General features: G+C 48.7%; 1 protein-coding gene across 3 annotated transcripts in view; it reads left to right on the top strand.

Annotated features, from left to right (window-relative positions):
- Positions 1-2,221: 2,221 nt before the first annotated feature.
- Positions 2,222-14,443, top strand: part of DDX58 (DExD/H-box helicase 58) — a 40,734-nt gene continuing 28,512 nt past the window's right edge. Inside the window, exons 1-2 of one of the 3 annotated variants that reach the window (XM_006024968.3) lie at positions 2,222-2,597; positions 5,855-5,986. In XM_006024968.3, the coding sequence (XP_006025030.1) occupies positions 2,492-2,597; positions 5,855-5,986 (238 nt within the window). In that variant the 5' untranslated portion in view covers positions 2,222-2,491. Of the gene's footprint in view, positions 2,598-5,853; positions 5,987-14,443 lie in introns of those variants that run through there. The other 2 variants (XM_025205737.1, XM_025205738.1) reach the window with 2 other exon arrangements.

Here is a 14,443-nt window from a genome sequence, read left to right as displayed (position 1 = left end):
ATTGTGACATGATGCCATCTTTCTGAGTTCTTTGTAACAGGAGAATTGCTCTATTATTTTTCTGTAGTCAAAAATGGGTGAAAACCAAGTGCTGACATTTTCTGAGGGGTGCCTAGAGTCTATAAAGGTTAATAACCATTGAGTTAACTTTTCATAATGAGAAACAATGTACTGTTAATGTGTGCATTTTTTGTATGGGATTGGACATAATACAAGTGAAGACAGGCTTGAAATTTTGCTCTGTTTCAGCTCACTGTTGATTTCTGCCTATTTAAAAAGAGACTAGCAAGGTGCTTTCCTTTTTAGAAACTGTCTTACTAGACCATCTCTTGCATATTAGTCATGCCTGTGTACAGTGTTTTAATCTGGAACCTGACAAGGGGGATTGAGGTCTTTGTTGACTGCAATTATGTTTTTAATTCGAAAATATTAATCAGATATTTACTGCTCATCTTTTAAAGATGGTAAACAGTAGAACTTGAAAGTCACTGGCTAACACCTTTGAAGTGCTAAATCATCTTTTGCCTTCAAGTGCAAAGAGAATGTCGTCTTCAAAGAGAATGTCGTCTTCATATTCACTGAAGCTAATGTTTCAGTTCAATGACGGAATTTATTTAAAGAAGTGCAGCTGAAACTTCTGCAACTGTAACTAGGAGTTGAAAAAGTAGAAAAGCTTCACTTTTCCAATTATGATAAAAAAATCTTAGGTGTATAGAAGTATAAGATCTTCTCATAAAACCTTGTATAATGCAGCAGGAGAAATTATTAGTTCCATTTCCTCACTATAGGTATGCTTCACATGTTTAGCATTAGGGTTGTGCGAAGCTTCGGTAGCCAATTCAATTCAGAGGACATTCGGCCCGATTTGGTGGCCGAAGCTCCAAATCAGAATCAAAGCTGGAGACCCATTAAAAGCTCCAAATTGAACTGGAAGCCTCCGAATCGATTCAGAGAGATTAGGCACCAGTTTGAAGATTTGGCCATAGACTGAACAGGCAGCAGTCCTTGACCACGCTGGACACAGCTGACTCCAGTTGGTAAGTTTGTTGAGGGGGGAGGGAAGGGTGGGGCAGATCAATGCCCCCACAGTGAGGGGGGGATTGGGGCTGAGACAAGCTGCCCAGCTGTGATGGGGAGGCGCGGGACTCAGGGAGGGGGGCTCAGGCCACCAGTCCAGGAGGGCATGGGAGCGAACATGTGCTCCCAGGCCGGCCCTGCAGAGCGCAGTGAAGCGGCAGCTATGGGGGAGCTCCAGCCACCCTAAAACTCCCCATAGCCTGCCACCAGCCCCTTCCCGACCTGGGTGCGTGCACCTGCCCTCATGATCGGCTGTTTGCCCAGCCGGGGCACAGCAGGGCAAGGCCATGGCTTGTCCAGGAGGTGTGGTTAGGCTGAAGCGGCTTCTGATGCTGTGCGTCACTTGTCTGAAGCACTGCAGTGGCACTGTCCCGCCCCGGCTGGGTGAGCAGCGGGAGGGCATAGTCCCCGCTCCCAGAGCCTTCTGCCCAGAGTGAGCTGTGCCTGCATTGTACTATTCAGTTGGTCTAATAAAAGATCCACATTTACCAAAAGAGCAGTGTTTGCCTATGTCTTTAGAGTGACATGGCTATAACCAACACCTTCTAATTTCCTGTTGTTTTATTTATGTTCTTGAGAGGATTTAATTTGCCAAGCTATCCTAACTCAGAAATCTGTGTAAACACCAGCTCTCGGCACTTACACTTGTTTCTTTGGAAGGGATTTTTGACTCTTAAGATTTAGGATCTTGCAGCTGATTATTTCAAACCTTTCTAGGGACAGAGGTGGAAGGAAGGAGAGGGGGAACTTGTATCAAATCAAAGTTATTTGACTGCCTTTGAGTCAGCTGGCTGTGGATTTGCTTGCATACCTAGGTATGGCATGGTTGGTGTGACTTTTTTTTTTTAAATCAGAACTCCTGGGGAGGTGATATCTTTTATTAGCCCAACCAGAGAGTTGCAAAAAAGTATTCTTTATTTGCAAGCTTTCAGGCACATGCACCCTTCTTTTTCTTTAAATAACTTGGGGAAAGTGAATATTTAGCTCACCCATTTCCTACTTTGCTGCATCTGCTAGTGTCACACACTAGCTGCTACCCTGGCAGTTGCATTGGCCACACCTCTTTTGCACAGGCTTCAAGTTTCGGTTTCCTTTCTTCTCTTCCTCCCACCCTTACAGGCTCAGTCTCTTCTATTTTTTTTCTTTGTCTCCGAGTCAGCTGATATCCAAGAAGCTATTCTAATTGGAGGGACTATGAATTCAATTTACAGCTGTACCCTTTTCTTTAAAGGGCTGGGTAGAAGATCCTTGCCTGGGTCTCTGCTGCCACAGCCCTGAGAAGGGTGGGGGATTCCTTCCTCCTTGGAGCACTTTGCTCCAAAGGGATTTTTTCCTTCTTTTGCATGTGCAGGTTAGAAAGTAAATCGGGAATCTAATTCTTCAGCAACAGCCATCCGAATAAGCCTGAGCACAAATGACTGCGGAAGAGAAGGTGGCCCTGCAGTTCTACAAGAACTATATTGTGACGACACTGAACCCTGTGTATATTTTAAGCAACATGAGGGAATGGCTCCCTGATGGTGAGAGATCCACTGGGCATGTTGTGGGTGGGTTCAGGACATGTTGGGGGGGCAAGATCCTGCGTCTTGATTGCTCTGGAGAGCAAGTGCCACAGCGGTGCATGGTTGGTTTCTGACTGGTGCCAGTTTTAGCAGTTTGTGTTGTTCCTTTTCCCCTTTTGTTACTTCTGCTTGTTTTTGCCTCCTGCCCCTACTTCCTCATCTCTCTTTCTGGCTTCATTTCTAAGAAAGGTATTTCTACTGATTTAGGGTGTATACGTGTTGTTTAAAAAGAATCTAAACCTTGAACCAAGGACAGTGTGTGTGCATGTACACAGGTTGTAGCTGTATTAGTCTAGAGGCAAAAAGAATCAGAATTTGTGGTAAGGGTGTGATATCTTTTATTAGACCAACTAGATTTTTGCAAAAAAAAGTATTTGCAAGCTTTCGGGCAACAGGCACCCTTCTTTAGGCATAGGAGAAAAGATTGTAAAAGTTCTCCTAGATAGAAATTAAAGTTCATATTTCATAGGAGAATTAAAGACATGGTAAAATCTCCTGTTTGGTATAGTTCATTTTTTGCAGGTTAGGCTCAGAGAAAAGTTGGAATAGTCTGTTTACCTTGAAGCTGTTTAGTGGCGAGCAAGATGTAGAGTCACATTTCCTTCTGGTTATGATGTGTCATGTTTCACAGAAGAGTAAAAAGCTGGAATGCTCTCATGGGCAGAGGGAGAAAATGTTTTGGGGGAGGGCTGACTGCATGTGTGCATGTGCACGCCCCCTCCTCCCTGCAGGGAAGTCTGCGGGGAAAGGGACGTGGAGGGAGGGGCGGGAGTCGGGGTGCTGGGACTGGACCCGGATGGGAGGGAATGGAGCAGAGCTGGGATCAGGGTCAGGGCCCTCTGTGCCCTGTATGGCTGCCCCTTCCCCCTGTCCCTTCCCCTGTGCACCTTGTTGCCTGAGGTTTGAGGTGTATCCTCTACAAGGTGCCAATCTTTAGCTTATTGAGAACAGGGATCATCTTTTTATTTCTCATGGTAGGCACCTAGCACAGTAGAGTCTTAGTCCATGACTGGGGCTTGGAGGCTCTTCTAGGATTTAACTAATGGTCATAACCAGGGATCCTGGTTTTCTTTGTCTTAAAAATTGCAAATCTGCTGATAAAAATGCAAATTTTCTGATTAAGAATCTGTTACTCCCCTACCCGCAGCCCCCCAGCCCTGCTGATGCCCCTCACTCCCCACCCGCAGGACCTCACCCTGCCCCAGTCCTGCTGGAGGTGGCCCCTAACTGCCAGGGGTATGGGGCCAGGGACCTGGGTCAACAGCCCCCTGCAGCAGTGCTTGAGCCCTGCCTACCACTCATGGGAGGCAGTGGCTTGTGTGGCGGAGCGTGGTGCCCCGCTCCTCCTCCCCCATAGGTATCACGGCTGGAGCGGATCCTGTGGTGGGGGAGGAGTGGGCAAGGGCTGCCCACTGTAGGCGCAGGCTCTCCGCCCTGCGGCCCTCGCTCGGGGGCCTCCAAAGCCCAGTGAGTGGGACCCAGTGCAGCAGGGCAGAGCTGGGTGGGGAAGCTTGGTGCCACTGCCGCAAGCCAAGTGCCGCCATGGTGACACACCACCAGCCTGCTTCTGCCCGCCTGCAAGGAGAAAACCAATGTTTCCTGCATTTTTCTCCTTTAAAGAAGAAAATCCAGGTTTTTCTCTGTAAAATGAGAAAATCCACATTTTACTGCATTTTTCCATGGCAACGGGAACACCTGGATCCTTGGTTATTAGAACATGCAGGAAAGACTAGAATGTGCAGGGATGACCAACCTGTGGTGCACTTGGTACGGACAGCACTGAGCATATGATGTAGCACCTGGCTGATTGGACAGGGCGGTACAAGGCAGGGAGCAGAAAGCAGAGCAGGAGATAGGATAGCAGAAGGGGATTGGAGTAGCACTTAAGGGAACACACAAGGCTTGTTTGTGGCACACCTGCTAAAACGGTTGCCCCTTAGTATATTAAGGGTTGCTGCCATATTCAGCTGCTGCACAGAGGCTCTAGCAAAAGCTGCAAATGGGTTAAATCTTAAATCAGAGCCTTGGAGGGCACAGACAAATGAAAATTTTCACCCAATTTTTAATCAAGCACAAGTGGATGGCTGCAGACAGCTTAAAGAATGGCTGATCAGGTGAAAATATGACTCCCCATTGCATGAGGGTTCAGATGAAGACATTTCAAAACAGGGTGTCTAGTTGGAAACTTCTGTCTGTGCTGCCTGCCAGCTTGAGCTGTTTTCAGAATGGGAGGGGGGGAAAGCGGGTGGAGGGCGTTCAGCCTGGGGGCTTTTTGGACCCTGCTAGAAGGTGGGGTGAGTATATTGGAGTGCCTTCATGGTGGGGGGGGCTCGAATTTGCCCATCCCACCCTTCAGCGCTGGCTGGGGAACCCCTAGAATGAGTTCCCTCTGCTTCTTTTCCCCCCTCCCATTCTGAAATGGGAATAGGATGGGAGAAAGGAGTGGCTGTTTCTAGGGGAAGCTGGCTGCAAGTTGGCAGCCAGCAGCTAGATTTCCCTCCCACTTGGAACCAACAGTGAACTTCTGTTTGGTCCGGGGGATCTTTGCAACTCAGAACACTTCCTGCCAAGCATTCCCAGTTACAGTGGGGAGCTGCACTTCTGGTAATGGCTGGTGATGTTTACTTCACAGGCACCACAGTCCTGGCTTCTGCAGCACCCAAAGTGGGGCTTAGTGAGCATGTGGAAGTCAATTTTTTCAAAGACTAATTAGCCAGTGATGCCCTTAAATGCAGGAAGACTTGTGTTGCAAAACCCCCTTTTTGGCTTTAACAGTTTCACCTGAAAGTTTTCAATCTTAATTATATGGTATAATTTGGCTATCTCCAAAGATTTTCCCACTTAACAGGGGGATATACTTTCCTTTCTCTGCCTCTGGAAGGACAGTGACTAGCAAACACCCATATTGTGAGCACAGCTAATAAATATTCACAGAGTGTAGACCAGGGGTGGGCAATTATTTTGGGCAGAGGGCTGCTTACTGGGTTTTGGCAAGCCATTGAGGACCGCATGACAGGCAGCCCAGGGCAGGTAAATATTAATTTTTAAATTTTTTTTTAGGGGCCCCACGGGCCAGATAGAATGGCCTGGCAGGCTGCATCCAGCCCCTGGGCTGCATTTTGCCCACCCCTGGTGTAGACCCTGCAGCAAGCTACATCAGTGGCACACCATCACCCTTAAGCTCATACCAGTTCTGTCATCTGGCTTATTTGCAGAAGTCATAGAAAGGATTCAGGCTGAAGAAAAGAACGGAACAACTGCTGCTGCGGGAATGTTTCTCAACCTGATACTGGAACTTGAAGACAAGGGATGGTTTCGCGGATTTCTAGACTCACTCATAGCAGCAGGTTTGTGTTCACTGATAAAGCTAAAAGGATTAGATGTTCACACTTTTTCATGCTGTGTGCTTGTGAAAGTGGTTGGATCAGTTCCTCTGGGAAGCCACTCCTATTTCCATAGTTGTAGTACAGGCAGGACAAACTTATATCCATCACTGTGTTTCTGCATTTAACTGGATGAGCCACCTAGTGATTTGAGAACAGAAATCAGGCTGATGTGGGTTCATGCTTGAGTCATTATTTTTTACGTACCATTTTTCATTCTATGATCTTAGACTTGATTAATTTAAACTGTCATTCAGCCAATCAAAAACAATCGTAGTCTGCAGTGCTTAACATTGCAAGCAAAACTTAAAAAATGTGAACTACATAACTGATGCAGTGAAATCTGTCTGTCTGCATACAATGTAAAAAGGGGAGTTTGAGTGGTAGGGACAGTACCCTTTCTTTTCAGTTGAATGCTAACTCTGAAGCATAATGAATGATGTTTTAAAGTCACCCTTGTCAACTCTGAAAAATGCAAGAGAAGATATGCAAGGGATGTATTTGGTAACCATGTTGGTCTGAGACAAGAAATGTAAAATGCTAGAACTCTTGGTTCAGAGATGATACCTTTTATTAGACCAACTAAGAAATCACAAAAAAAAAATAATCCTTTTTTTTGCAATGCAATGCAAAAAAAGAAGATGCAAGGCTTTTCAGAATCTACCTTGAGTAGCATCCTGTTTTGGTGGAAGGATATCAAAGCTTGACAGCGCTTAAGAGGATAGCACTGTTTACTTCAGCTCTTGCCAATTTAATCCCTAGTCTCTTCATTTCTGCTGAAACTGCCAACTAGTTAGCAGGCAGTGCCACGATGGTAGGTACATAAGTGTTAAGAGCAGGTTGAGTGTCACCCACATGACTGTTACGGTATTACGGTGTTCCAAACAGAAAGACTACGACTTTAGTTTTCAAACCCAAGACAGAGGTTCTATAATTGACCACAGGTCTCCTCACCAACCAAGAAAACTTGTTCTTGGGGCACTGAGACCCTATAAACATGGGGACCCATGTTAGTCTCTCATTTGTCTTTTTTTTTTTTTATATAGACAGCTGTAAAGTTTAATGCATGTAATTTTTTGTGGGTTAAATCATTTAATTATAATCTTTCTCCTGTTTTTATCAGCTTTATATTACTGTATTTCTCTAGGTTTGAGTGTATGTACAGGGATGTACAATAAGCGAGTTTGTACTAAAAACAGAACAGAACTCTGCCTTGAAGTTATGTTTTAAATAGCCTTTAAATGTTCAGATACACCACCAAATTGTTATACATTTTAACAGACCAGACTTCTGCTAGAAAGCAGTACATAAAACCTGGTGTAGCAGGACTGAGTCCTGGGAGCTGCTGCAACACAACCTGGTGGCCTCATGAGTCCTGCTCGGTTTTGGCTCTCCAAGTACCCTCCCCTCCTTTGCTCTCATCTGCCATGCCTTCCTGTTAATATTTTATTTAGGAAAAAGGGAGGCTCCCTTAAGGGCCCAGAGCAAGCCCTTTTCTCTCTCAAGTCTACTGGTTCCTGGCAACCCCCACCTACCTCTGTTCCACCCTTAGGCTAATTCTAGCCCTCCTGGCACATTGTTGCCTTCCAGTGCTCTGATTGCCTTAATGGCCATTCATGGCCTCTGACCTTTTCTACAGCCATGCCCCTGCCTTGCAGGTATTACCTATTACTCATCAGTGTGGATTTAGCCCCAATTTCTGCTCTAATCTGTTCAACTTCTTATGTCTTTATCAGTCTCTGTCACTCTTGGACTCAAGTCTTTATGCCTTTATCAATTTCTGTCCTTGGCCTCTGGCCCTGTCACTGCCTTTCTTGGGTACTGGGCTCTCTCTCTCCCTCTTTCTCTCTCTCCCTCCTGGTTCTTGGCCTCCCAGGCTACAGCAGCTTGTACCCTACCTTAACTCAAAGTCCTCACTGTTGCAGGGTCTCAGTTAATAGCTCAGGCCATAGCCATCTCAATCCACAGTTCTTTCCTTGGCAGCCTACAGAGCCAGACTAGACAGGCTTCAGCTGTGCTGGGCTCTTCCTGGTGGGACTGAAGTTAGTCCCAAGTGTTGGCATCTTGCTCTGGCTTCAGTTTGGGACTAAACTTAGTCCCAAAGGCTGGCAGCCATGTGACGAGAGGCTGGAGCTCTCCCCGGTGGCCACAGGGGCAAGTGTCAGGCTGCTCTGATCTGGGACTAAATTTAGTCCTAAGTCACTTGCACATATAGATGCCAACCTATTCTTACTTGCTGTGCAGTAATTTACTGCACAGTAAATTTAAACCAACATAAATGCTAAGAGTGCACCAATAAAGATTTTTTTTGGCCAGTATCAATGGCCGATTTGTAACAAGTCGCATCGCCCAACACCAATCTGATTGCTGATATGCAGCCCTGCAGCTTGGAGAGCAGTGTCCGGCCAGTATGTCTGTGGTGGGGAAGGGGCATAGTGGGACAGATCGAGGCCCCTGTGGTGAGGGAGGGAATGGGGCAGGGGCAGGTATTGCCCAGGTGGGGCATGGGACAGCTCATCTGTGGGGTGTGGGGCAGGGGAGGGGCACTCCTGCCACTGTGTGCACCCCCAGGGTGGGGGCATGTGCCCCCTGGATTCATGTGCGGGGCAGGCTGTGTCTGTTGGCTGGGGCCAGGAGTGGTGCTGGGCTCTTCCCAGCAGGGGGGTTGGGCCAGGGCTGCATTTGGGGCACCCGTGTACAACCCCAGCCCAACCCCCCTGTCGAGGAGATCCTGGCACTGCCACTAGCCCCAGACTACTGTGGCAGCCCACCCTCACCCCACACAAATCCAGGGGCACATGCCCCCCTTGCTTCCCCAGGGGTACACACCCTGGCGGGAACCACCCCCTGGACAAGCCGCTCATGTTTCCGTCCCATGCCCTGCCCCTCCCTGGCTGGGCCTCACCTGTTTCTGCCCCTGCCCCAGCCCCACTCCTTCCCTCACCATGGGAGCCTCGATCTGTGCCCCCCCCCACCACACCTTTTAACAAGTGCACCCTTAACAAGTTTGCAGATGGCACCAAATGGTAGATACACTGGAGGGTGGGGCCAGGATTCAGAGACACCTTGACAAATGAGAGAAATCTAATGAGGTTCAGTAAGGACAAATACAAAGTCCTGGACTTGGGCCAGAACAATCCCATGCACTGGTACCAGTTAGGAACCAACTAGCTAAGCAACAGCTCTGCAGAAAAGGACCTGGGAGTTACAGTGGACAATAAGATGAATATGAGCCAACAGTGTGTCCTTGTTGCCAAGAAGGTTAATGGCATCCTGGGCTGCATTAGTAGGAGCTTTGCCAGCAGATCCAGAGAAGCGATTCTTCCCCTGTATTTGGCACATGTGAGGCCACATCTGGAGTACTGTGTCCCATTTTAGGCCCCCCACAGTAGAAAGGATGTGAATAAGTTGGAGAGAGTCCAGTGGAGGGCACCAAAAATAGTTAGGGATGTGGGGCACATGACTAAGAGGAGAGGCTGAGGGAATTGGGCTTATTTAGTCTGGAGGAGAGAAGACTAAGAGGGGATTTAATAGCAGCCCTCAGCTACCTGAAGAGTGGTTCAAAAGAGGATGGAGCTAGACTGTTCTCAGTGGTGGCAGATGACAGAACAAGGAGCAACAGTCTCAAGTTGCAGCAAGGGAAGTTTAGGTTAGATAATAGGAAAATACTCTCTCATGAGAAGGGTAGTAAAGCACTAAAACAGGTTATAGATTCATAGATGCTAGGGTTGGAAGGGACCTCAGGAGATCATTGAGTCTGACCCCCTGCCCTGGGCCGGAATGAGCTCTGGGGTCAGACGACTCCAGCCAGGTGCCTGTCTAGCCTCCTCTTAAAGACCCCCAAGGTAGGGGAGAGCACCACCTCCCTTGGTAGCCCATTCCAGATTTTGGCAACCCTTATCGTAAAGAAGTTCTTTCTGATGTCTAACCTAAATCTGCTGTCTGTCAGTTTGTGGCTGTTGTTCCTAGTGACTCCAAGGGGTGTCGTGGTAAACAGAGTATCTCCTATTCCTTGCTGCCCTGCATTGATGAATTTGTAGGCAGCCAAAAGATCCCTTCTCAACCTTCTCTTGTGGAGGCTGAAGAGATCCAGGGTCCTCAATCTCTCCTTGTAGGACTTTGTCCGCAGGCACCCAACCATACAAGTGACCCTCCTCTGAATCCTCTAAAGGTTGTCCACATTCCTCTTGAAGTGTGGCCCCCCAAAACTGGACGTGGTACTCCAACTGCGGCCTGACCAATTAAAGGGAAAGCATCACTTCCTTGGACCTGTTTGTCATGCACCTTGTGACAGGGGGCCTCCTCGGGGCTGATCTCCCCAGCCTGGGTGGGACCCCCCCCGCCTATCTCGCCCGCCACGCCTTTGATGATAATTGATTCAATCTGATGACAATTAAGCAGGAGGCTGCCCAGCTAGCGCCCCGATGTCAGAAGAGAGGAGAGCCGCCGTCATCCGGGCTACCTAGCCCCCCCCGAAGCCATGTTCCCCTCTCGGGTGTGGTCCCCCCAGGACCTTCAGCCACTTGCCCTGGCCCACCTCCAGGCCAGTCGGGACCCCAGGTCCCCAGCTCTTGGGTGTCCCTCGCAGTGGGCCCCTGGCCCTTTTGACTCCCATAGTCCTGGCCCCAGCTTGGGCCAGTCGAGGGTACTCTCCCCTTCGGGCTGGGTCTCTAGCCACTCACTCACATCCTCGGGCCTCACCGTGCCACTACTCTCTTTCTCCTAGGGGCAACCGCAGCACCATGCCCTGTACTGAATCATGCTTTCGGGGTCCGCCCTCTCTGGGCCCCTCACAACACTGGCCCTCCAGGCCCCCCCCCAACAAACACAAGGGTAACCCACCCGGTGGTGGTGGGAGCTAGGGGTTAAGGCGCCCCGATCCACCTTTCACCAGGGTGATAACTGGCCTGGCACTTCCTGGGGGCTCCCGCGCCACTGAGAGCCCCACCAGGCCACCCACTCCCGACAGGGCGCAGTTTCAGGTCATGCCCAGGACCAGGAGCCTCCTTACCAACCCCTTGCAGCTCCCCCTTACCTCCGGGTCATTCACAGCAGCCCTACGGCCAGGCAGTGTACCTGCCTGGCCTCCAGCAGCCAAACTGCCCTGCTTATATAGACAGCCCTTGCCTCTAAAATGGCTACCCTAATCAGGCACCTGGAGGCTGCCAGCTCCAGGCCCTTAAAGTGGCAGGCACACCCAGTGCACTGCCACATGCCTACTAATGCATGCTAAAGTTCAGTTATCTTTACTGATCACTTCATCACACTGATGACTCATGTTCATCTTGGAGTCAACAGTGACTCCGAGATCCCTTTCCACTGCTGTGCTTCTGAGAAGGTCCTCCCCCAGCCTGTAAGCATGCTGGTGATTCCTTCTCCCTAGGTGCAGCACCTTGCATTTGTCCTTATTAAACTGCATCCTATTCTGTTCTGCCCACTTTTCCAACCTGTCCAGATCCACCTGGATTTGTTCCCTACCCTCTAGTGTGTTACCTTTACCCCATAATTTGGTATCATCAATGAATTTGGAATTCCTATACCCTCATCCAAGTCGCTGATGAAGACCTTGAACAGCACCAGTCCAAGGGATGAGCCTTGTGGGACTCCACTGCCCACATCTCTCCTGGTCGATACTGACCCATCCGCCACTACTCTTTAGGTGAAACCCCTAAGCCAATTTGCCACTCACCTAACCGTGTAGTCATCTACATCACAGTCGCTCAGTTTATCTATCACAGTATAATGTAATACTGTATCGAAGGCCTTCTTAAAATCCAAGTAGATGACATCCACCTCGATTCCTGCATCTAAGCATTTTGTGACCTGGTCATAAAAAGAAACAAGGTTAGTCATGCAGGATCTACCTGCTATGAATCTGTGCTGGTTGCCGTTTAGCATTGCTTTCCCCGTTGGACTCCCACAAATGTGATCCTTAATTTTTTCAAAGATTTTCCTGAGGATAGAGGTGAAACTAACTGGTCTGTAGTTACCCAGATCCTCCTTCCTCCCCTTCTTGAAAATAGGGAGCACATTGGCCCTTTTCCAGTCCTCTGGGACCTGACCTGAGTGCCAAGAGTGCTCAAATAGCCATGCCAGTAGCTCTGCTATGACACTGGCCAATTCCTCGAGCATCCTTGGATAAAAATCATCCGGGCCTGCTAACTTAAACACACCCAGCCCCTCCAAGTCTCTCTTCACTAAGTCGGTGCTAACAGTCAATGGTCTGGTTTCCCCTTTACGCCTATCTATGATCCAATAGGGAGATTTGTCCTGAACTAAATTCAGAAATACAGAGTCAAAAAACTCATTGAAGAGCTCAGCTTTGTCCCCCTGTATCTGTCACTAATTGCCCTCGTTTGTCTTGTAGGGGGCTTATGCTACCCTGCACCTTCTTTTTGCTCCCTATATACCTGAAGGACTTTTTGTTGTCTTTCATTTTTGTTGCCAGCCTAAGTTCTGTTTCAGCTTTGGCCTGTTTGACTGCTTCCCTGCAAGTGCAGACCAAGTAAGTAAACTCCGCCTTGGTAGCTACCCCCTGTTTCCATAGCCTATATGCTTCTTTTTTAGCCCCTAGGCTTTCCCAGACTTCCCTGTTCAGCCAAGAGGGTTTCTTGGCCCCTTTGCCTCCTTTTCTGTGCAAAGGGATTGTCTCCTTCTGTGCCCGTAGGATTGCTTCCTTTAGGAACGACCACTCTTCCTGCACTCCTATCTCACCAATTCTTCCGTTCTTCAGTGCCTCGCTAACTAGTCTCCTGACCATACTGAATTTAGCCTTTCTGAAGTTGAGCACTTCCACCCTACTGGTTATCCTTCCCACCCTACGCCAGATAGTGAATTAAATTGAGTGATGGTCACTGTCCCCTAGGTTATCTTCTGTCAGTAGATCCCCCAGCAAATCATCCCCTGTAGCCAGGACCAAGTTAAGTGAAGGTCCTGTATGCAGGTTATCCAGAGAGGTTGTGGAATCTCCATTCTTGGAGGTTTTAAAGGAATGATTCCTGGAATGATATATTTGGGGATGCTCCTGTCTTGAGCAGGGGGTTGGACTAGATGACCTCCCGAGGTCCCTTCTAACCCTAATTTTTTATGATTCTAAGGACAAACAGAGCTTAGAGCCTGTAGGGGTGATTATCACTTGATTTTTGAGTGTGACTTCTCTAAGGTGTGGTAGGTGAGGGGAAGGGGAAATAAGATCTGAGGGGACTCCAGCAGCATCACAGCCACCCTGAAGTGGGACCCTGTCACAGGCTGTCTATAGGTCTGAACGTTGTGGCAGGGGAGAAGTGGCAGTTTTAATTGTCATGACTCCGGGAGCCCTGTGGCAAGTAATACTGCCACCTCTTTTCTCTTGATAATTTTTTGGTCTTGTGGGGAGGCCCACAGACTGGATGACATGGTCCTATATACCAGATTGGGCCAGTACATGGGGTCTGTGCGCAGCCCCAGATGCCCCAGATCTCACACTGCAGCCGGGCACCAGCACCAGGGCCGAGCATAGAGGCAGTGGCTTAGTGATCTCATTGAGCACCCCGTGGGTGAGGGTGGTGAATGTATATGAGCTATGGTAAATGGGTTGGGGAACATGCAATTGCATGGGTGAGAGGAAGAGAGGCAGTCTTACCTACCTGGGCTGCCTCTGTCCCTGTTCAGCATCAGCAGTGTCAGCTTTCCCTTGGTAGAGCTTCCTTGGAGCAGATCCTGGTGCCCCATTTGCTTCCTCTCCCTCTGATATATTGGGAGCAGGCAATGGCTCCCCTGGAAGTTGGGGGTGGGAACCCTGTTTTGCTTACCATTTACCCCCTGCCCCCTAGATACACTTCTTGGTGTGATGCTGAACAGCCCAACTCCTATGGCCAGGCAGGGCTTCCCCTACCATGGCAAAAACTCCCAGCAGAGAGGGATGCTGGTGCCCCTCATACTCAGTGCCTGGGGTGGGTGTCCCATTCACCCTGTCCTAGTTACACTATTGCATGGAGGCCAGGAAGGGCAACAGCTCAAAGAATATGCAGTGATCAGTATGTGAGGGTGATGGGGTTGGGGAAGAGATCAGAAGCTGTGCAGGGCAAGGGGCATTTTGCCTATTCTGTGCCCTGGGGGGGTCGAATTAAGATTGTATGAACAATTATTTCCTATCTTGCTAATACTTGAATTTTCAACTTTCATGCCTCTTTACATAGCTTTTAAAAATGTAATTAAAAAAGGAGCAGTGGTAAGAACCAACCACTTTTTTTCAAAAGTTGACTGCTATTCACCTAGTTCAGCCCATAGCCAGCGATGCTCTGAAATAAATTTAATGTATCCAATGTTTCATAGTTTCATAGTAGGTAGGGTCAGAAGGAACCTAAGCAGATCATCTAGTCTGACCCCCTGCCATGGGCAGGAAAGGATGCTGGGGGCAAATGACCCCAGCTAGGTGGCTGG

The sequence above is a fragment of the Alligator sinensis genome, unplaced genomic scaffold (assembly GCF_000455745.1).
Source record: "Alligator sinensis unplaced genomic scaffold, ASM45574v1 scaffold649_1, whole genome shotgun sequence".
In the NCBI taxonomy this organism is placed as follows: domain Eukaryota; kingdom Metazoa; phylum Chordata; order Crocodylia; family Alligatoridae; genus Alligator; species Alligator sinensis.
This window is presented reverse-complemented; position numbering and strand designations above follow the sequence as displayed.